Here is a 21,184-nt window from a genome sequence, read left to right as displayed (position 1 = left end):
AGTAATAATAATAATATAATAACAACATCGTCAAACGCTTTTCCAAGTCAGGCAGAGCCCCGTCGGGGGACGCCGCGGGGGCGCCCACCCCTCGCTGGCCGCTGGGCGCGAGGACGGAGGCGCCGGCCCCGGGGTGAGACGACAAGTCCAGGCGCCGCCTGCTGCGCGGCCACAGCGGGCCGCGGCGACACGCTCAGGAGGAACCTAAGCAGAAGCCTGTCCCTAACCTGGGGTGTTTCAGGAATCGGGTGGGATTTTAAATGGCAAAATGCCAGTGCTGGGTCCAAGACCGCCGCCGGGGACAGGACGCAGCAGGCCCCTCGCTCCGGGGCGGGCGACATGCATGTTAACGGGGAGACGGAGAACCGGCGGCAGGCGTGGTGACAAGCGCGGCTCGCGGCCCCCCCACGGCCCCACCTAGCCATGCAGTGGCATCTCCACACGCGTCACAGCCCGGGGGTGCGGCAGGGAGGCGGAGAAACACAACGTGAATGTTAAAAAAACAAAAACCAACACAAAAGTCAGAGTTTGTCGGGGGGGACGCAACGGACATTGGTCCTCACAGACAGTCAGACTCGCACGGCCCCGACACAGAAAGGTACCAATTTCACCCCCGCCATGGCTGTCTTAACCCTCTGCTTCCATTTGTTGGTAGACTCTTCTGGAATATTCCGGTGCTTCTGGGGGGGGGGGACAAGAGAGCACCACGGGTGAGGCAAGACCGCGCCCAGGCCCCCGTCGCCCCCGCGGTGCGCCTGCCGCCGAGGCCGATCCAGCTGCTGGGCGTCGCAAACCAGGGAGAGCTGGCAGGGACCCCGTCCTAACGGGAGGCTGTGACTCGGGGGCCGGCAAGGTCGCGGACCGAGACCCCCCACGGAGGCCCCGCGGGCTCCGAGATGCCCGGCTCCCGCGCCGGCCGCGTCACCCGCACGGCTCGCCGATGCAGACGCCGAGGGTGCTGAGCACCTGGTGCCAACAAGGAGGCCACCCGGAGCCGCGAGTTAATGTGCCGATTCATGGTTTTTTCCTAAACGAATCTGGTGCCACAGCTGGGGGGAAATTAGGACCGGAAAGGAGTCGCTGGGAGCCAGTGAAATAGAGAAAATAGGGTGTGGCCCCCAGAGGCCCAGGGGGCCTGGGGTCCCGTCACAGCCGCAGAAATGACCCCACCCCTTGCTGTTCTCAGGTGATCAAAGGTCTCTGGTCAAAGCCGAGAGGCGGAGTGAGCGGGGGTCTGACGGGCACTCCAGGCCCCCCCCAGACCCGCCGTCGGGGCTGGTTAAGTCCCTCCACTTAAGCAGACGTGACATGTGCCACACGGCAGCATTTATTTCCCCTCAGGAAGGGACGTAACACCTGTCTGTGCCCACGCTAAGAGGTGCCACTGTGAAGCCACGGGGTGCACTGTCCTGGGGCTGCCGCCCTGAGCGAGCAGTGGGGCTTTGGGGGCATGGTCCCCGCGCCTCTCCCTCAGGAGGGACGACAGGGCCTGGGGGGCAGAGGAGCCCCTCAAGGCCACGGCGGCTGCGCAGAAGGGAGCGTGCACGGGGCTCACGCCTCCTCATCGGTGAAACTGGAGACAGCCTCCTGATTGGGGGTGACGGCTCGTGCTTCTGTGGTTCTTTCCTCTGCACCCCGAGTCCCGCTCAGACTTGAAGTGTGTGTGTCCACAGAAGCGCACCCTCTCTGTGGCCGCAGGAGCGCTAAGCTGGATCCCTGCTGCCACGGACACTGGGGCCCACGAGGGGCCTCTACCCCCTAGATGGGATGCTGGCGACTGCAACCCCCTGGCCACTAGGAACCAGTAAACTCTGTCCATGCGAACAATGACAAGGAGAGATAAACTCAGGGGACTGTCCTAATCGGCCCCGGAGGCTGACAGTGCAAACGGGACAGCAGGCCCTGGAGCTGGGACGAGCATCCTTCAACTGTCCCGTCCCTCGGGCGCGGATGCGAACGTCCCGGCACAGTCAGGCGCTGACAGGGGCCCCGGGGCTCTGCGCTGGTCCCAGGCCATGTGAAAGCACCTCCATTAAAAACAGCCAAGCCCCGCCAGAGGCTTGTGAGGACTCAGGCTGCGCACTAAGACCGGACAACAGGTTTGGGGGGAAAAAGGGGAATTTACTATGAAAAGGCGATGGCCTCGAGAGCATCACAGAACCAACACTCCTCGGCCTCGTTCTCACGGCCTATGAGGGAAACAAGGAACTGGCCATGTGCTCAGGGGCCGGGCTGGGCAAGCCCTTCGCCGTCACTCTTCAGCACAGAACACGGGGGCGAGACGAGGGTCCGTGTGCCCCAAACAAGTCGCAAAGCTAGAGGGTCTCTGTGCTGAATGCTGGCTGAAGCTTGAGGTCACATTCAGGAGAGATCAAGACGATAGATCTGGAATAGGTTTGACGAACTACAGCCTATGGCCAAATCTGGCCCCCAGATTGTTTTTATAAATAAAGTTTTATTGGAACACAGCCGGGCCCATTTATTTACCTGTTGTCTCTGGCTGCTTTCAAGCTTCAGTGGCAGAATTAAGTAGTTGTCACAGAGGCCTGTAGAGCCTCTAAATATTTATTATCTGGCCCCTGTCTGGGGGACCGGCTTCCAGTCTACACTGTGGATGGACACACAGAGCTTGCTGAGCCCCGGTCTACACTGTGGATGGACACACAGAGCTTGCTGAGCCCCGGTCTACACTGTGGATGGACACACAGAGCTTGCTGAGCCCCGGTCTACACTGTGGATGGACACACAGAGCTTGCTGAGCCCCGGTCTACACTGTGGATGGACACACAGAGCTTGCTGAGCCCCGGTCTACACTGTGGATGGACACACAGAGCTTGCTGAGCCCCGGTCTACACTGTGGATGGACACACAGAGCTTGCTGAGCCCCGGTCTACACTGTGGATGGACACACAGAGCTTGCTGAGCCCCGGTCTACACTGTGGATGGACACACAGAGCTTGCTGAGCCCCGGTCTACACTGTGGATGGACACACAGAGCTTGCTGAGCCCCGGTCTACACTGTAGATGGACACACAGAGCTTGCTGAGCCCCAGTCTACACTGTAGATGGACACACAGAGCTTCCTGAGCCCCGGTCTACACTGTGGATGGACACACAGAGCTTGCAGAGCCCCGGTCTACACTCCTGATGAACACACAGAGCTTGCTGAGCCCCGGTCTACACTGTGGATGGACACACAGAGCTTGCTGAGCCCCGGTCTACACTCCTGATGAACACACAATGTTGGACTCTTGGGAAAACCATGAGCACTGGCCACCATACCTCTTTGTTCTTGGATTCTTTCCTAAGTGACTTCTCCAGAACTCTAGCTTCATACTCGGCCCTGGGGTGGTCCTGTGAAAGAAACCAGGTTGGCCTCGTTAATGGTGACTGAGAGATCCTCGCCGTGAGCACGCATGCGAGGTTCCGTCCACACATTTGCCCGGGGCGCCCTCTGGGGCCAGTTCACAGTGGGCTGTTTGTACCGTGTCTGATTCAGAACCCGCCGCGCGGCCTGTCCGGGATTCCCCCCCTCATTGGGACCCCAGCCCGTCGGGAAGCCGCAGAGCCTGGCTCCGTGTGCCCGAGGCAGCGAGGCCTGTGCCCGGCGGCCCCCTCCTCACTGTGAACACCCCGCTGTGAACTGGCCCCAAGGACAAGGGCGGGCTATGGGGGCGTGGGGGGGGAGAGACGCGGCCAGTGTCAGCAAGCGCAGACAGCCCGGGGGCCAGGCTCGGGGAGCCCAGGGCAGCTCAGCGAGGGGCGCGGGAACGGAGGAGGGTCAGAGAGGCCCAGGTGCGGGAAGCCGAGCCCCGCCCGCGGAAAGAGGCGAGAGACGGATGAAGCGCCAGAGAAGGTCCCTCTTCCCGGGAGAGAGGCTGCAGGGAGACAGAGCGACAAAAGGTTCCAAACCTTGACGGCCTCCTTCAGGGAACCGGAAACGTAGAAACAAAAACAGAAAGACTCCGTCACTTGCGTTGTTTTCAAAGGAACAGGCCACACCCTCTAAAGACCATTTTCTTATGAGCCGGGACGCGGGGGATGGACCCGGGTGGACGAGCAGCCCGCGGGGGCCGAGGCTAACGGCCGCTCGCTGCTTTAGGGTGACCGTTCACGCTGCCCCTTCTGTAGCTCGGTTGGTTTTGGAAAGTACCGGGCAAGAGCTGGACGGACTGTCTCAGTCTCGGCTAAAGGGGGCACACGGGCCGAGAGACGGGGCACAGGCCGAGAGACGGGGCACAGGCCGAGAGGTGGGACACAGGCCGAGAGGTGGGGCACACAGGCCGAGAGGTGGGGCACACAGGCCGAGAGGTGGGGCACAGGCCGAGAGATGGGGCACAGGCTGAGAGACGGGGCACAGGCCGAGAGGTGGGGCACAGGCCGAGAGGTGGGACACAGGCCGAGAGGTGGGGCACAGGCCGAGAGACGGGGCACAGGCTGAGAGACGGGGCACAGGCCGAGAGGTAGGGCACAGGCCGAGAGGTGGGGCACAGGCCGAGAGGTGGGACACAGGCCGAGAGGTGGGGCACAGGCCGAGAGGTGGGGCACAGGCTGAGAGACGGGGCACAGGCCGAGAGACGGGGCACAGGCCGAGAGGTGGGGCACAGGCCGAGAGGTGGGGCACAGGCCGAGAGGTGGGGCACAGGCCGAGAGGTGGGACACAGGCCGAGAGGTGGGGCACAGGGCGAGAGGTGGGGCACAGGCCGAGAGGTGGGGCACAGGCCGAGAGGTGGGACACAGGCCGAGAGGTGGGACATAGGCTGAGAGACGGGGCACAGGCCGAGAGGTGGGACACAGGCCGAGAGGTGGGGCACAGGCCGAGAGGTAGGGCACAGGCCGAGAGGTGGGGCACAGGCCGAGAGGTGGGGCACAGGCCGAGAGGTGGGACACAGGCCGAGAGGTGGGGCACAGGGCGAGAGGTGGGGCACAGGCCGAGAGGTGGGACACAGGCCGAGAGGTGGGACACAGGCCGAGAGGTGGGACACAGGCCGAGAGGTGGGATACAGGCCGAGAGGTGGGACACAGGCCGAGAGGTGGGGCACACAGGCTGAGAGGTGGGACACAGGCTCCTGCTCCTGGTGCCAGCACCGGGGCTCAGACTCCGTGGAGAGGCTGCCTTTATGCCGTGGATGATTCGCTCCCCAAAGGGTCCCTGGTCAGCTACGGGGGTGTGTGTGAAGGGGCCACTCACCCTGGGGACCTCATTTATTCCCCTTGGACCTCGTGCCCAAGGGCTCCAATCGCCACCCCAAAGTCAAGTGCCCGAGGGGTCGGGGGAAGGGATGATGGGACTGTCCCCCCCAACTTTCCCCGGCCACAGGGACATCATGAAGACCTTCTAAATCTTTTTCTAAAGCAGGACGACTCCTGCTTTTGTTGCAGCTGGATCCTCCCAACGGAAACGGTAACAAGGAAAGACCCTGCCCAGGTGGCTGGCTGACCCCGGCTCCGCCCCGGGGGACAGAGCGGCTCCCGCGCCTGGCTCACCCCTAAAGGGCTGCGTGTCAGCACACGGCCTGCATCTGTTCTGGTGTCGCCACGTGCGAGACGGGGCAACATGGAAGAGGGTTGAACACACAGGTGGCTGGCTAGCAGGTTACGGGTCGTGGGGAACTTCCTGCCCTAAGAGCTTCACACCCACTGCCCCTCTGGGACCCCCTCCAACCCTCTCGAGTGAGGGTCACAGTCCGCATTTGAGTAGGGCCGGGAGGCACAGAGAGGTTAGGCAACTTGGCCCACGTCACACAGCGAGGGCAGTGCCAAATCCGCATGGCACCCGGTGGCCTGGCCCCACCACTAAGCGCTGTGCCCCTCCCCACGGACTCCGGTCCCCTGGGCCCCCAGCAGCACTGTGAGCGCGGAGCCCGCAGGGGGCTGCGCTCGATCTGGCTGAAGAGTGGCCAGCGGACGCGGTGTCAGGAGGGAGCACGTGCGTGGGAGATGCAACAGGAATGCTGAAAAAGCGGCAGATTTTCACATCCCAGTGAAAACGCACAGGGCTCTCTCTCTTAAAAAACAAGCTCGGCAGTTTATAAAATTCAGTGGCGACCAGCACAGCCGCACCTTACGGCCCTGCCCGGTGCCCGGCCAGCCGAGGGGACCCCTTTCCTTTGCCATTCCCACTCGCCCCGGGGGGAGTTCCGGCTGGAGCTGCCCACGCGGGCGGCAGCGGCCCCGCTTCTCCGAGGAACCCCGGGGAGAGCCCCCAGCCGCCTCTCTTGGGAAAGGGACGCCGCGGGCATCTGGTTCTCCCTCCATCAGGAAGGGCTCTGCCCCGCTTCTCCGTCACGCCCAATTACTGGCTCCCAGAAGCGTGGTTTTGGCACCCGGGGCAAAGGCCCACAGCCGCTCTTGGGGACTTGGCCTCATGGGCGGTGGCGGTTCCCTCCCAGGCCCGCCCGGCCTCCCCCGGCCTCGATGAGGTCAGCGTGGTGAGCCGCCCGACCGCTGGCGGGTGGCACATCCCTGGGAGCGTGGGGATCAGAAACACCGACAGACATCACACGGCTGCCTGGTAACCGGGTGACTCAAACACGGGCGGAATGAGAGCAGGCGGGGCGGCCGCGCCTGGGCCGGGGCCGGGGCTCCCTGTGAGTTCCGGAGTGACGGGAGGGGGACCCGGCGCCACCCACTCACCTCCTCCTCTTCGAAGCCGGTGAGGTCCCAGCGGTAGTTGAGCCGCATCTGTTTCCGCTTCCAGTGCTCCATGAAGGTGGCGGCTGGGGGCAGGGAGGAAAGCGGAAAGTCAGGGGCCCGGCCGCCCCCCAAACACCAGATGACATAAAAGCTTTCTCCGCTTCTGCACCATTTGGTGAGTGAGGGAGACGTGGTGCTGGGCCCAGCGCGTGGCAGGAATTAACCCCTTCAGTCCTCCCAGCCACCCCGAGGCAGAGCCGACCCCTTTTCCATTTTACAGATGCAGACACTGAGGCCCGTGGCGATCAAGTCCTAGCCAAGGTTACTCATCCAGCCAGGGAGAGGCCAGGCAGGCTGGTCCCAGAGCCTGGGCTCTTAACCAGCCTGCTCCATTGATCTTGGGGGGGCCCCCAGGCCACAGGTGGAGTTTCTGTGGCCAGAAAGCGCGAGGGGCGGGCCAAGGCCACGCGCTGAAGCCTCAAGCCCACACACGTGGCCCGGCGGCTGAGCTGCACTCTCCAGCGCCACATCCTGCTGCGTGTTTCCAACACACTGAACACAGTTCAAATGCCGCCTCCTCCAGGAAGACTCTGACCCTTCTCCTAGGTTTCAGGAAGAAACTAGCTCCTCCTGGGACCGCTCCTGCTCACGGTGTCCACACTGCGCTCCACCACGACCCCTGTCCCACGTCAAGGGGCCCTTCTGGTGTGTGAGGCGGGGCGGGGCCTGGTTCACTCTGGGCTTTCTCAGACTGTGGGCCTGGGAGCCTCGGTATCAGAATCCCCCGGGGAGCTTTGCTAAAAATGCAGATTCCTGGGCCCCACGGGCTATGTCCGGAACAAGCCGTGCGGGTCGCCCTTGAGCACGAGGCGTGTGCAAACACTGACCTGTCCATCGCCTGTCTTCCTTCCACCCATCCCCGCATCAAATGAGCTGGCCGCATCCATCCCACGCCCGGGCCCTGTCTCGACCTGTCCACACTTCTTTCCACCCGGGCCTGACTCCAACGTCCCTAATTCTGGCTGCCTCCTCCGCTGGCTACGGAACCCCTCCCCTGAACGCGGCTGCTGTGACCTTGGCATGACCTTGCAGCTCCACCAGATGCCCTTGGCTCAGCCTCCCAGCTGTCTTTTGTGCCAGGTGGATCATCAGAGCCCCTCAGACCTGATGCTGGAGCCCCAGAGGCCACAGGGGCTCGGCTCTGACCGGTCTGGGTGCCTCTGCAGCTGCGCACAGACCAGCCCCAGCTCCCCAGGGAGGTCCGAGCTCCTAGGGGCTGGGGTCTGGTCTCCCAAACCTGTGGGCTCTGGGTGCAGGCCGGGCTCAATCACTCAGACTCCATCGGGGCAGGGCCACACACCCTCTTTAAAATGCAACACAACCCCCTGAGAGTAGAGACCAACTTCACGCACAGCGGTCCCCAACAGTCATATGTTTGCTCCACGACCCACCCATTTTTTGAGCGGAGATGGAGCCGCAGGAGCAGACTCCATCCTGCCTGCAGTGCTCCGTGGGGACGGGACTCAGGCACAAAGCTCCCGAGCCCTTCACTGTCTCACCAAGTCACCGGGCGCCCCCCTTATTTGTCCTGCGGACACGAGGTAGCTCATGAACCCGCCACTGGCCTTTTCAATTCCAGCAGGAAATCACAGCCTGGCCCTCCCTATGTCCCCACCCTGCTCAGGGCGACTCGGCTGTGTCACCCGTCCAGGCCCCTCGGACCCCGGGGAGGGGGTTTCCATCCTGCCTCTGCCATTTCATCAAAGCTGGGACCACCTTCCTCCGGCTTCTTAGAGCTGGGCTCAAGTCAAATAATTTCCTTTGTTCTGCACGACACTGACAAGCAGTTAAAACCCATGATTACGCCATGATTTCAGAAAATTGATCCCGGAGAAAGGCTAAACGGGGACTCAGAGTTGCTTCATGTGACACCGAATTTGTGGCTCTGAAATGTCAACCATTCCAGGCAGCAGGGAGCTGAGGTCTCTGGGACCAGAGCGCCAGCCCGAGAGAGTCGGGCCCCACCGCGCGTGGAAGCGAGATTAGGACAGCAGGCTGGGGCCATCCCGGGGACACAGCCCGCTCCCCTCCCACAGGAACAGGCTTGGGGCTGCTCCGTCCCTCTGCGAGCGGAAATATTAACAGCTCGAGGACGGAGAAAGGAAGGAAGGACACAGTGGGTGACGAAACACCCGTAGGAAGACAGTCCCCGAGAGGGTAATGAAAAAATAATTGAGCACGGGATTAAAAAACCAGCAACTCAAGATCTCTGCTAATTATGCTCGAAAGGGAGTGTGAAAGGCCCGGGGACAGAGGGACTGTCCCCCCCTCTACCCTGCGCAGGGGCGGCCGGCACATGCCTCTCAGCCCAGCAGGCTCTTTCCCGCTGCTTCTGCTTTGACTTCCAATAATCTCCTTTTTCCTAAAGTAAGAGCTTCACGGGAGCGGTTGGGTTTTTGGTTATTTCCCCCTGTGGGAATGTGCAGACCGAACTTGCCCTTGACTGCGTGACGGGCAGGTGCATTTGTGTCTCCCGGGGGGAAGTGGAGCTGGAGCAGGCGGGGGGCAGACAGCGGGGGGCAGACAGCGAAACAGGTTTGCCCTTTCCCTCCTGGGGGTTGTGGGGGTGCGGGTGGAGCCATCTGTTTCTCCCCCAAGGATGGGCTGTTGGTAAGGGCTGGCCAACACCTCTGAGGGTGTGAAGCGGCACTGCTTAGCACATAGTAGGTGCTCAGTAAAGAAGTGTGGAGCAAGCAAGCTGGCCGCATGGTGCGAGCTGAACGGCTGGCTGGCTGGCTGGGCAGCTCTCTACCCGAGTGCCCCTCACTGCCCGCTCTAGGTGAGTCTCTGCTCCCCCAGGAGGGCACAGAACAGGGCTCGGAGGACATGTGGATGGACAGCTGTGACGGGACATGGATCTGTCACATCTGTGATGAATCTGTTAGCTGTGTGATCTTGGGCAAGTCACCTAACCTCTCTGGGCTTCAGTGTCCTCATCAGAGACACTAACAGAGCCTCCCTCTGCTGTGCGCTGTTGTGGGGTCACTGGGAAACGCTGCGCAGAGCCTCCGCCAGGGCAACCAGGGGGCGCGCCCAGGTCCGAGGAGGAGAGTGGACCGTGAGCTGACCTGCGCTAAGGTGTTGAGGAGGGCGAGGCAGGCTGGGGAGGCGCAGCAGCAGGCTATGGGAGGGTATCGGGGGGATGGTCCCTGATGGACAGAGGATCCAGAGAGGCGGGGGTGGGGTAGGGTGGCAGTGGAGGGGGCACAGGTCAGGGACATGGGGACTTGGATCCTGGACCTGACATTTCAATCCTTGCCTTGGCCACTCGGGAGTTCAGTGACCCCGGGCAACCCAGGAGCCTCTCAGGGGCCCCGGCTTCCTCACCTGTGAAATGGGCACAAGCAACCCATAGGGATGCTGCAAGGATCTGATGAGACACGTGCCCCGGGGTCGGCTCAGGGAGGAATGCGGAGCCCTAGGCACTCCCTGCTCTACAGCAGCTGCTTCCTGGGCCAAGAGACCCCGGTCCCAGGGGAGATGTTGTTTCTGAGAGCAAAGCGCCCTCCCCGGCTTTTCCTAAGGGGCTCCAGGCTGGGTCGGAATAGGTCGTCCGTGTCTGCGACACAGCGAGACCCTGGGAACCGCAGATAAAGCGGGGGCGGGGATGCTTCCACAACCTCCCTGCGCGTTTATCCCCGGCACACGCTGCCTGTGGACAGCCCCAGGGAGGAAAGCAGCCCCCCGCCCCCTGCTGTGCTCACCCCAGAGGGCCATGAAGATGGAGAAGAAGACAGTGGCCGGGTTGTCGAACAGGTGGCTGGCGCGGGCCGTGGCGCAGGCCGAGCTCATCTTCCAGTAGCTGCAGGTCTTGTCGCACAGCGGGCACATGGTGATGTTGTGTCTCTGGTCGCACATCTCCATGCTGGGGGGGGGGGAGCCGCTGAGCGTCGGGCAGGGCTGTGTGGGGACCCCGCCAGTCCACGAGGGCCGGACGCCTCCCGGGAGCCAGGCCGGGGTGGGGAGCGTGCCGGGCCCGAGCCGGGGGACACAGAGAGCCTTGGTCCCTGCCGCGGCGGACACAGGGCAGGCAGCCCAGCCCGCTTCAGCCGGTGGCACGCCCCTCCTTGCCACCCCGGGCATGCGACACGTGCTCTCATATGGGGCCCCACGCTCAGAAGGGCCCCGGGCTCTTGCTTGGCTGTTCTGACCTTAAAATTCTTAATGATTGCCCCGGCCGGTGTGGCTAAGTGGTTAGAGCGTCGGCCTGCACACCACAAAGGGTCTCGGGTTCGATTTCCGGTCAAGGGCACGAGGACCTGGGTTGCAGGTTCGTTTCCCAGGCCCCGGTAGGGTGCGTGCAGGAGGCAACCAACTGATGTGTCTCTCTCACATCGATGTCTCTCTCTCTCTCTTTCTCCCCCTTCCTCCCTCCCTTCCACTCTAAAAATCAGTGGGGAAAAATATCCTCCGGTGAGCATTAACAAAACAAAGTGAAAATAAATCCTTAATGATTTTTGAACAACAGCCCTGCAGCTTCTGTAGCCAGCCCAGGTGTGACCCACCAGACCTGCCACGTGGCCAGAGAAGGGCACATGAGTGTTTAGACCAGAGAGGAAAAGTCACCTGCTCAGAGCCACACAGCGGAGGGGGAACTGAGCCCTGGTCTCTGTACCCACAAATCCTGTGCCCTGCACGGCTCATCTGCTGCTCAGAGGCCACAGGAGGGCTCCTCGCAGAGACTAGGAGACCTGGGCGCCGTGCCCCTGGCCGGGTCTTTAACCTTCTGGGAGATTAGGGGAGGGGCAGAACAAGGCCCCGCCAGCCCTGGCCCGCCCGGCCTCCTCCCCACCGACTTGGACAAGATGCGGGGCTCGCAGGGACCAGGCAGGAGTGCTCGCTCCCAGGGCTTAGACGGTTAGTCCGGGAGCAGCCGGGGGTGGGGGCGGTTTGCTCTGTTTCTAATTTCTGATGCATTTCATGCACAGAATCATGGCAGGCCCGCAGCCTGGGTGTCTGACGTCTGCGGGGTGGCTCCGGGGGCTCCTCTTCTCATCACGGCGGGCGTTCCGGCCTGTTCGTCCTCTCGGTTGCTTCACCGAGGGCTTACTGACAAGCTGTGCAGGGCAGTGTGGGCCCAGCTCTGTGTGGGGCACGAGGGGGCAAAGGCGGACGGTGGCCGAGCCTGCTGCCTCGGGGCGCCTGGGGAATTGTGCGGTGGGCGTGCACGAGGTGAGCGTGCGTGTGCGCCCAAGGGGCGAGCGGTGCGTGTGCGTGCATGCGTGCACGTGAGGGCGGGTGCCTGCAGCAGGCGGGGCAGGTGCAGCCAGCTAGCTCTGGATTGGTCTCTGCTCCACCACCGGGGACCTATGTGCCCTCAGGCAGGGGACTCAGACTCCCTGGGCCTCAGTTTCCCCATCTGCAGCATGGGGGTGCGGAGAGGGAAGCGCGCCCACGTGCCTGCGCTGTTGTCAGGAAGGCCCCACAGAGCGGAGGAGCCCTGGAATAGCGCTGGCACGCGCAGGCCACGCTCCGGCTCCGGGCAACCAGGCGCCAGGCGGGGAACACCAGGCGCCAGGCGGCCGCAGTGGTTTTGAAAGGAGGCCCGGGACCCGCCTTGGGGGGTCCGTCCCTTGCCCCTCCCGGGGCTTCCTGTCTCCTGGGGGCCTCTCCCAGAAGGAACCGGGGTGTGCGGGGCAGGACGCCCCAGGGAGGGCCGGGCCTTGCCTCTCTGCCCGCCGTGAGCCCCCGGGGCCGCCACAGTCCTCCCTGCCAGCACCAATGCCAGCCAGACGAACAGCCTTTTTCTGCCAGTTTTAAATCCTCTGCCTCCCCCTTCTCCCCCTTCAGCCAAAATCAAAACAAGGAATGGGATGGCTCGTTCTCTGGAGGGCGTGGAGGGGCAGATCAGACTCCCAGGGGAGCACCCCGAGTCGTAGGCAGAGGCCGAAGTCCCCGGAAAGTGCCGCCTGCCTCTCTGACCCTGGCGGCGCTGGCCTGGCCGGGACATTGCAGTGCCCTGCCGGGGAATGCACGCCCGCCTGGGAACAGCCTCAGCTGGCTCTGCGTCCCCTGGGGCGGGGGAGGGAAGGTGAAGTCCCCAGCGGCCTCCCAGGGGGACCACGAGGGCTCCCTACCTTCCACTGGCCACGTCCCTTGGGGTTTTAGAGTTAAATCCCCACCACATCAAGGCCACTGTCATCTTCGGCACAGTCACTCCTAAGCATAGTGACCTCACGTCACATTAGCAAACAAAGGGACAAGCTTTCTCCTGCCTGTGCCCAAAATAAGCCAGATTCCTGCAATGCTGGACGCTGGGCGGGTGGAGTATTTGGGGTGTTACTCATGTGTGAAAACATAATTTGCACAGAGGTTTACCGGATATGGCCTCTGCGCTGTGGGCCCCAACAAGCCGGTCTCCTCGCCAGGTAAAGGCTCACACGCTCTCTCCCGAGCGGAGAGCGGGGCACTTTCCAGGCCGCAGCTCGGCTTTAGAGCCGCGGGGCTGTGTCGTAGGAGACGGAACCCAGCAGATGTCCTAGAGAGACCGGGGGCTCCCGGGAGGCAGGGCCAGCGGGCGTCCGCCCTCGTAAGCGAGGGTCCGCCGCTACGCACAGTGGCCTAGAGTCTTCACACGCAACACGGTGTCTCTGGGTCAGTGTTGGCAGGTCTAGGGGACAACTGGAAAGGAAGGGAGACGTCTATGCACGCGGGGGGACGGGGTTCCCTGAGCTCGTACGACGTGACTCGTGTTCCGGCCGTCACTGGGAGACTCACCCCACTGCGCACAGGCCAGGCTGTCTCTGGGGCTCGGCCCCCGTCCCTGGGCTCCCGCGCCCGCCCGAACCCGTGGTGGGCGGCACGCAGCAGGAGCGTGGGCTCTGCGCCCGAGGCCTGGGCTGCGGTTCCCGCCACACTTAGAGACCCGGCCGGTGGGTCCCCACATTTCCTAACCTCACAAGGAGATAGTGAATTTCCCTGTCGCATAATTACTGAGAACAGGGGAAAGGAAACTTCAGAGGGAAACAGGAGCTGGTGTTTGTTTTCTGTGCGCTTTTTTTTGGTTATTTTGTTAATTCTCACCTGAGGATATTTTCCCCATTGATTTTTAGAGAGAGAGACATCGACGTCAGAGAGGCACATCAATTGGCTGCCTCCGGAACGCACCCCAACCGGGGCCTGGAATCGAACCTGCAACCCGGGGGGGTGCCCTTGACAGGAAATCGAACCCAAGACCCTCTGCTGCACCGTCCGACACTCTAACCACTGAGCCACGCCAGCCAGGGCTGTTTTCTGTCTGCTCTCGCCACTAAAATGTCTCCCAGGGTGTCCACGCCCGAAAAAGACACCTCGTCTTCAGCCTGCGATGAAGCCCCTTGCGCTGGGACCCTCCTCCTGACGGCGTGTGGCCCGCACGCCCCGTCTGGGGTGGAGTGTGTGTCGGGAGGGCTGGGGCCCGCGTCCCCAGGAGGCCTGCCGCGGGGCGCAGGCGTGTGCTGTGTCCTGGGACAGGCCCGCCTACCTGGGGATGTTGTCATCGACGGTGGCGCATCCGTAGAGGAAGACGATGACCCCGACCACGGACGCAGGGATGAGCATCTGGGTGTACACGCCCAGCCAGGCGAAGTACAGGCCGATCTTCTCCCCAAAGTACTTCCTGCAGAACCAAACAGAGACAGGCGCATCTCATCCTGCACCAGACATGTCCCGTCCCCTCCCCTGCAGGGAACAGATTGGGGCCACAGGTTCTCTGGACCAAGAAGTAGAGAGTGAGCGGGGCTCGGAGCCAGGCTGCCAGGTTTGGGGGTGCTCTCTGCTTTTCCTATGTCCGCCCCCTCTCTTCTCTGCCCCAGGAAGGTGGTCTGTGATGCATATGCTGGGGGGCTCGATGGAGGGCCCCGGGAGGCTGCCAGCTTCCTTCCACGTCCTGATCAGCCGAGAACTGGAACTTACTCAGGCCTGGAAGCACCAGGAGAGGCCACTGCTCCCCTTATTAAGCGTCTCTGACACCGTGATGGGTCTAAACGAATTTTCACGGGCTGAGCGCTGGTCCCCAGGGGACACACGCTGCTTCATCTGGTCCACCCGCCTTCCCGCCCTCAGGACAGAGGTCCTCTGGGACAGGACACCCTTTCAGGCAGCTCTTCTCTGCCTCTCAACACAGCGACGCAAGAACCTGGCCAGTCCCCGAGCTGAGTGAGGCCAGGCTGCGCGTTCAGGACCCGGCGAGCGTGACGAAAGGGCCCGCCCTCCGGCGAGTTCGCATGAACCCCGTAAACTGAGGCTGCTGGTCCTGCCAGGAGACCGTGGGCCCTCGACACAGCTCTTCAAGTTCCAACAGGTTCCCAGGTACCGAGCAGCCGGTGCAGTTGGGACACACGGGGACATTTACCCAACTGGCATCTGGCTCGGGACTTGCCTCCGCCAGCCGCCCGGGGAGCCCGGCCTGCTCCCTCTCACCTGACCAGGTCGATGGGCTGGTACTTGTAGAAGACGCCATAGCTCGCCCACTCTTCGTACAGGAGCTGGGAGAGAGAAAGCGGTGAGCGGCTGGAGAAAGTACAACGCCCCCAGGTTTCTTCCCAGAACCCGGGGCCGATGCTCTCAGCTCATAGGTGCATCATTCATTCATTCAACAAACACTTGCTGAGAGTCGGCCAGGTGTCGGGCACCGTGCTGGGCACCGTGCTTTCAGAGGTGAAATCGGCACACACAGCCCTGAGACCCGAGCCCCCATTCTGGTGGGGGAGATGGACACAGAAAAACTGGGTCACAGCGTTCAGGTCCGGTCAGGGTCCTGAAGAAGCCACCTCGGTGGGAGCTGAGCTGGCGCTGACGGCCAGCGATGGGGCGGAGACTCCCTGGGCAGGAATGAGCTACATGTTCGGGTGACGGTGGGGGTGGGAAAGACGTGGAATCCTCGCCCTTCCTGATCTGATCTGGAATTGATCTAAGACCCCTGACACTGTGAGGCTTTTCCATTTAGGTTTCCTGATTGTCCTTGTCACACACGGAACCATCGGGATAAAGGACAGAACCCACCAGGCTCTGGAGCAAAGAAATGCAAGTGGCAAAATTAAAAAAAAAAAATCTCATGGGATGCATAGGGCTCGGCGTTGATCTCCTGAGATGGGCTGTCTGATTAACACACTTAGTAAAATAAATGAAGTCTGCACACACCCCGTTACCCCCGGGCTGTAGGCAGGGCCGGTAATGAGCGCGACAGATCGGACGCCTTGTGTGAACACGCACAGGGTGTCCCAGGGAAACGCCGTGTCAGGGCTGCTGCCTGCAAGAACGAAATCCCACGTCCTGGGGTAACTAGCGCTCGCCCGGCCTTAACTCCGAGCCCGAGGTCACAGGGCTGGCTGCAGGGGAGCTGGGACCCACCGGGGGCCTTCCGTGCCTCGCTCACCTGTCTCGCCCGGGTCCTCTGGTCTCTACACTGCAGCTGGCCTTGTGCCCTTTCCCCTTTTCTTAATATTTAAATAAAAAAAAAATTTGGGGGGGAGGTCTCCTATACTCAATTAAAAAATTTTGGGGGGGGTTTCCTATGCTCAGGTTTTGCTGTGGCCCCATGAGAACATGCCCCATCTTATATCATCACCCCAAACACTCTATGCTATGGACTGAATGTTTGTGTCCCCAAAACTCGTGTTGGAGCCCTAACCCCCAATGGGACTGTATTTGGAGATGGGGGTTTTGGGAAGTAATCAAGGTTAAAGGAGGTATAAAAGTGGGTTTTGGATGTGATAGCACTGGTGTCCCTATAAGAAGGGTGTCCCTATAGGAAGGGACACTGGAGCTTCCCTTCTCCACGCACACGCAGGGAGGAAAGGCCATGTGGGGACACAGCAAGGAGGCGGCCGTCTGCATGCCCGGAAGCGAGCTCGCCCCTGAACGCCCCCGGCCGGCCCCTGGATCCTTGGCTTCCAGCCTCCAGAGCTGCGAGAATGAATGTGGGCTAAGCCCCAGCCACGTAGCTCCGTGACCCCAGCCTGAGCCGGCACACTCTCCCACGTTTCTAGGCACAAACGTATAAAACTGTGTAAGAGGCTCGCTGGGTGGGAGCAGCTTCCCCAGACCAGGGAGTCGGGGTCCCTGGCAATGGCCCTCCAGCCAGTTGCCCCCCTTCTGGGCTGCTCCCGCCGCTCTGAGAGGGAACACCGCCTCAGCGGGCCCCACGCCTCCCAAAGCAGGGAGGGAAATAACTTCGGCGTCTCAATAAATTACAAGCGAGCTGGCTGTCAGCGTCCCGGGTTAGCCTGCTCTGATCTTTATGGGGCGGCTGCCTCCAGACCTGCGGTCCTGCGAGTGGTACAAACAGGACGCATCCAGCACGACTCCGAGTCCCGAGGCCAGAATGGCAAGGCCTGCTGCTGGGGCGGGGGCGGGGGTCTCTGCAGCGGGAACTGGGATGCACGGCCGCCCCGCTGTGCCCCTGCGGGGGGGGGGCCTCCGGGGCAGACCTCTCTGAGCCCCTCGCGGGCGGTCCTGCGCAGACTCTAACCACTGAGTCCCGCGTGGGTGAGCTGGGTCCGGCCCTCCCGTCCGAGCCCCGGTGGGCAGCCAGGGATCCCTGCTCTGGGCCCCATGGTCACCTTTATACTGAAGGACCCTGTCCTTCCCACGGTCACAGAAGGAACCCAGACGGGCTAATGCACGTGAGGGGGTTCCGTGGGAGGCAGAGGGCTGGGGCTCCCTGTCTCACTGAGCCTGGTTATGCAGAAAGTGACGCAAAGCCCACGGTTTTACCCTGTAAACAGGGAGGCCTAAGCGGGCAAACTTTGATGAGACCGCACAGCCCCTCCGGTCCGGGCAGTTCCTCCCCCAGCTGAAATCAAGTCACTGATTTATACCACAGACAGGCAGGAGGTGCCCGGGGGGGGGGGGGGGCAGAGAGATCCTGGGAGGGAGAGAGGGAAGGAAGACAGGACAGGCAGGGGACGCACAGGGGGAGAAGCCACCAGAGCCTCTCGAAGGCATGGCCATGTCACACTAGTCACCGTGTTCCCAAACCTGCCCGGGGCACTGGCCCACAGCTGGCTGGCCACCCTCCACCTAGAGCTGCGACAAATGGGGGCACACCCCGATTTCTACACAAGCCACTTTGCCCTGGTGGAGTTTTCTTCCTGCCAAGGAGAGACCATCAATCACCCCGTAGCCGTCAAGGTAGAGAAACCTGACTTAAGATTTCCCTGTTACTGTTGGCAGGACTCCGCCGTGCACCCCGGCCTCCTGAGCAGGGTGGGAGGTGCCGGGGCCCTGGGTGGGGAGCCGGCGGCTCCAGTCACAGTGACCTAGAGCCTCCCGGCACCCAGGCCTCGGAGGGGTCTCGGCTCAACCTGCCAGCACTCTTCCCTCCCGCCCAGACCCCCCACCTGGGCCCGTGCACGCTGGGCACGGATGCAGTTCTTAATGGCTGTGTAGGTACTTGCCCCTTGCCATGTCCCCCCAGAACGGAGGCCCCAGGGAGACCAGGTTTGTCTGGTCTGTGTCATCCCCAACATCCCGAACAAGGCCCAGGGCAGATAACAGGTTTCCAGTAAGTAACTGCTGGGTGGATGGATGGATGGATGGATGGATGGATGGACAAAGGGAGGGAGTGAGGGAGAATGGGTCAGGGCCTGTGGCTCTCAGCCCGGCCCAGGATGCAGCCACCCTAATCCCCGTCTAAAGGAGGCGACGGTGCAGAGGGGGGAGCTGCAGCCACCCACAGTTACGGCCACGCCTGCCTCTGGCTGTGTCCCTGCCCCTCCAGCTCAGCACAGGACAATGGCCTTGGCTTACCTGTTTCCATCCTGTCCCCGAGGTCAGGGACCCAGGGCTCCTGTTATGGACAGGAGGCCACAGATCTTGTCATTGGAGAGGCCAAATAGTCAGAACCAGGTCCCTTAAGGTGGAGTTACCATGGGAAAGCGAGTTCTCTAGGTTCTGAATTAGGACCCAAACACCTGTCCAGGGCTCCCTCCCTCCTTCCGTTTTCCCTTATTCCATCCATCCATTCATTGTCCATTTGTCCATCCACCCATCCATCCATCCATCCACCCATCCATCCGCATACCCATCTACCCATCCGTCCACCCACCCATCCACCCATCCACCCATCCACCCGCATACCCATCTACCCATCCGTCCACCCACCCATCCACCCATCCACCCATCCATCCACCCATCCATCCACACACCCATCTACCCACCCGTCCACCCACCCACCCGTCCACCCACCCACCCATCCACCCATCCATCCATCCATCCACCCACCCACCCATCCACACACCCATCTAATACTCCCTGGCTACCGCCGTGGGCCAGGCCTTGCATTCGTTGCTGGGCCATAAAATTAAAAGGGGGTGGGTGGAGGGTGGGCAGCACTCCATGCATAGAGCACGGGCGGGTCTGGGTACACGCGGGGCCGTGTTTGCCGGGCTGGCACCCAGCAGTGTCCAGCGAATAGTTCCTGAAAAAAGCAACTGAACAAGAGAGTCTTGGCACAGAAGCGACCATCTCCCGGGGTGTCTTCAGATCAGCGAGGCAGCCGGGGTGGCTGGAGAGCGGCGAGGAGGGCGGGGGACGGGGGTGGAGGGGCCTGTGACCTGGAGGACAGGGTTGGGCCAGGAGGGGTGGCCGGTTCAAAAGGGTGAGAGAGAGGGGAAGGGGCTGGCCTCAGAGGCGAGGCTGGCCAGGCGGGGCTGGGAGGGGTGGGGGAGTTCGGCAAGTCATGGGGTCTCAGACGAATGCCAGATGTTCCACTAAAAATAACCAAATATGTAATTTTGCGCTAACTCAGATAGCATCTTCAGCTGGATTCCTGGGCGGGCAAGTTGGATCAAGTACCAGAGGTTTAAAAACACGGATGGGGGGCTGGGGGGAGGCGGGAACAGGGAACATTCCAGACCCAGAGGTTCCCGGCCCCTGTGATCTGGGACAAGGCTGCCATTGTGAGGTTCTCAGGGGAGCATCTCTACCCACCACCGTGGGAGGACCCGCTCTCGGGGCGAGAGGCAGGACAAGGGGCCCAAAGGGTCGGGGGCCCAGGGAGGGCTGCTCCCGAGGGGCGGGAGGCCTGAGCTTGTCGGGGAACCGAGAGGGGCGACAGGGAGCGAGGAGCGAGGCTGGTATCTGGGCGTGGGCACGTGGGCAGGAAGGCAGGGCAGAACCTTCCGGAGCGCGGAGGGGACCGGGAGAGCCGGCGGCGGTGGGAAGATGTTTACGGGGGGTGGGGGGGTGGATGAACAGAGCTTCCTGGAGAGCGGGGGGGGGGGGGGCTGGAATCAGGAACCAAACTGGGGAACCAAAGTGTGTCCACGAAACTAACTTGTCCGCTAGGAAGGGTTCCAGGCCAAGTAAGTCTGAGAAGCACTGGGTCGAACACCACTCAGCAGGTTTCCCCAGGGTGCTGCTGGGGGCCGTGGCTGTCCACGCAGCTGGCCACAGCGGCCCCCAAACTTATCTGCCCGGGAGCGGGGCAGGGGCGGGCCGATGCCGGCAAACACAGCCGGAGGTGGACTGTCCCGGGTAGGACACGGGTTCTCCCCCCAGCCGGGCCGGGGAGCCTTGAGGAGCACAGCCTTTCCCACGCTCACTACAGCCTGCCCCCGACGTTGCCGAGAATCAGAACGAGCAAAGGGCCAGCCAAGTGGGGTTCACCGGCGCTCCCCCAAACGCTGGAGCAGGAGCCTGCACCGCAGACGCCCACTGCGCGGCCTGCCCTGCCCCGGCCCTCCCGCGGCCCTGGGGTCCCTCCGGACCTGCCGGAGACCCCCCACTCGTGTCCACTTACTTTCCTGTCGTTGAACTCCACGTTCTCACCCTCATAGTCTCCCTGCGGGAAAAGGGAAAAGGGACATTGTCATCCGAGGGCGCTCTCAGGTGGCTCCCTCCCTTACGTTTCCAGTCAAACTCCCCAAGCACGCAGACACCATTAACATCGTCCTGGGGCGAAACTTCACACAGAGCAGAGGGGGACCAGGCCTCCCTCCTGACACCAAGTGCTCCGTGTGTCCTGTGAGCTCTGCCCTCCCCCCGACCCAGAGGCAAAGTCCCAGAAAGGACTGCAGTTAGATCCCTGGAGGTGGCTTGTGGGGCTGGGGAGTCTATCAACAGGGGGAACACATGGTCCACTCTGCAGGACGGTGCCAGTGTCCTGTCTCCAGTGCCCTGTTCTGGTGGGGCCCCTGTCACTCTCAGGTGCCCCAGGAGGGGCAATAAATGATGTGGTCGCTGCATGCAGAGATCAGGGAGCCCAAATCTCCCATTTTACAGATGGAAACATTGAGGCTCATTGACTTTCCTGAGGACAGAAAGCTGAAACTGATCAGACCTGGGACTCAGATCCCAGCTCCAAGTGCGATGGCAGAGGAAGGTCTAAAAGTCAAAAGTGAGTCCCATGTACCAGCGATGACACCAGTGACTAAGCAGGAGCCACCAGAGAGGGGCTCTGTGAGGGTCCAGCAGGGGTGGAGGGAGGGGCTGGTCCTGAGCATCGCCTGGCAGATAAAGCTCTGAGGCCTCCTGGAGGTCTGCCCACTGACCGTTCCACTCACCA

General features: G+C 62.2%; 1 protein-coding gene across 2 annotated transcripts in view; it reads right to left on the bottom strand.

Moving 5' to 3' along the window:
* Nucleotides 1-21,184, bottom strand: part of ANO1 (anoctamin 1) — a 119,618-nt gene that overhangs the window by 22,247 nt on the left and 76,187 nt on the right. Inside the window, exons 10-16 of one of the 2 annotated variants that reach the window (XM_081154003.1) lie at nucleotides 20,420-20,461; nucleotides 15,097-15,161; nucleotides 14,159-14,293; nucleotides 10,401-10,561; nucleotides 6,637-6,719; nucleotides 3,283-3,354; nucleotides 603-680 (exon numbers count right to left, since the gene is read on the bottom strand). In XM_081154003.1, the coding sequence (XP_081010129.1) occupies nucleotides 603-680; nucleotides 3,283-3,354; nucleotides 6,637-6,719; nucleotides 10,401-10,561; nucleotides 14,159-14,293; nucleotides 15,097-15,161; nucleotides 20,420-20,461 (636 nt within the window). The remainder of the gene's footprint in view (nucleotides 1-602; nucleotides 681-3,282; nucleotides 3,355-6,636; nucleotides 6,720-10,400; nucleotides 10,562-14,158; nucleotides 14,294-15,096; nucleotides 15,162-20,419; nucleotides 20,462-21,184) is intronic. The other variant, XM_081154004.1, reaches the window with a different exon arrangement.

The sequence above is a fragment of the Miniopterus schreibersii genome, assembly GCF_964146895.1.
Source record: "Miniopterus schreibersii genome assembly, chromosome: 12".
Taxonomy (NCBI): Eukaryota; Metazoa; Chordata; class Mammalia; order Chiroptera; family Miniopteridae; genus Miniopterus; species Miniopterus schreibersii.
The sequence above is the reverse complement of the archived record's forward strand: the minus strand, read 5'-3'. Positions and strand labels throughout refer to the sequence as shown.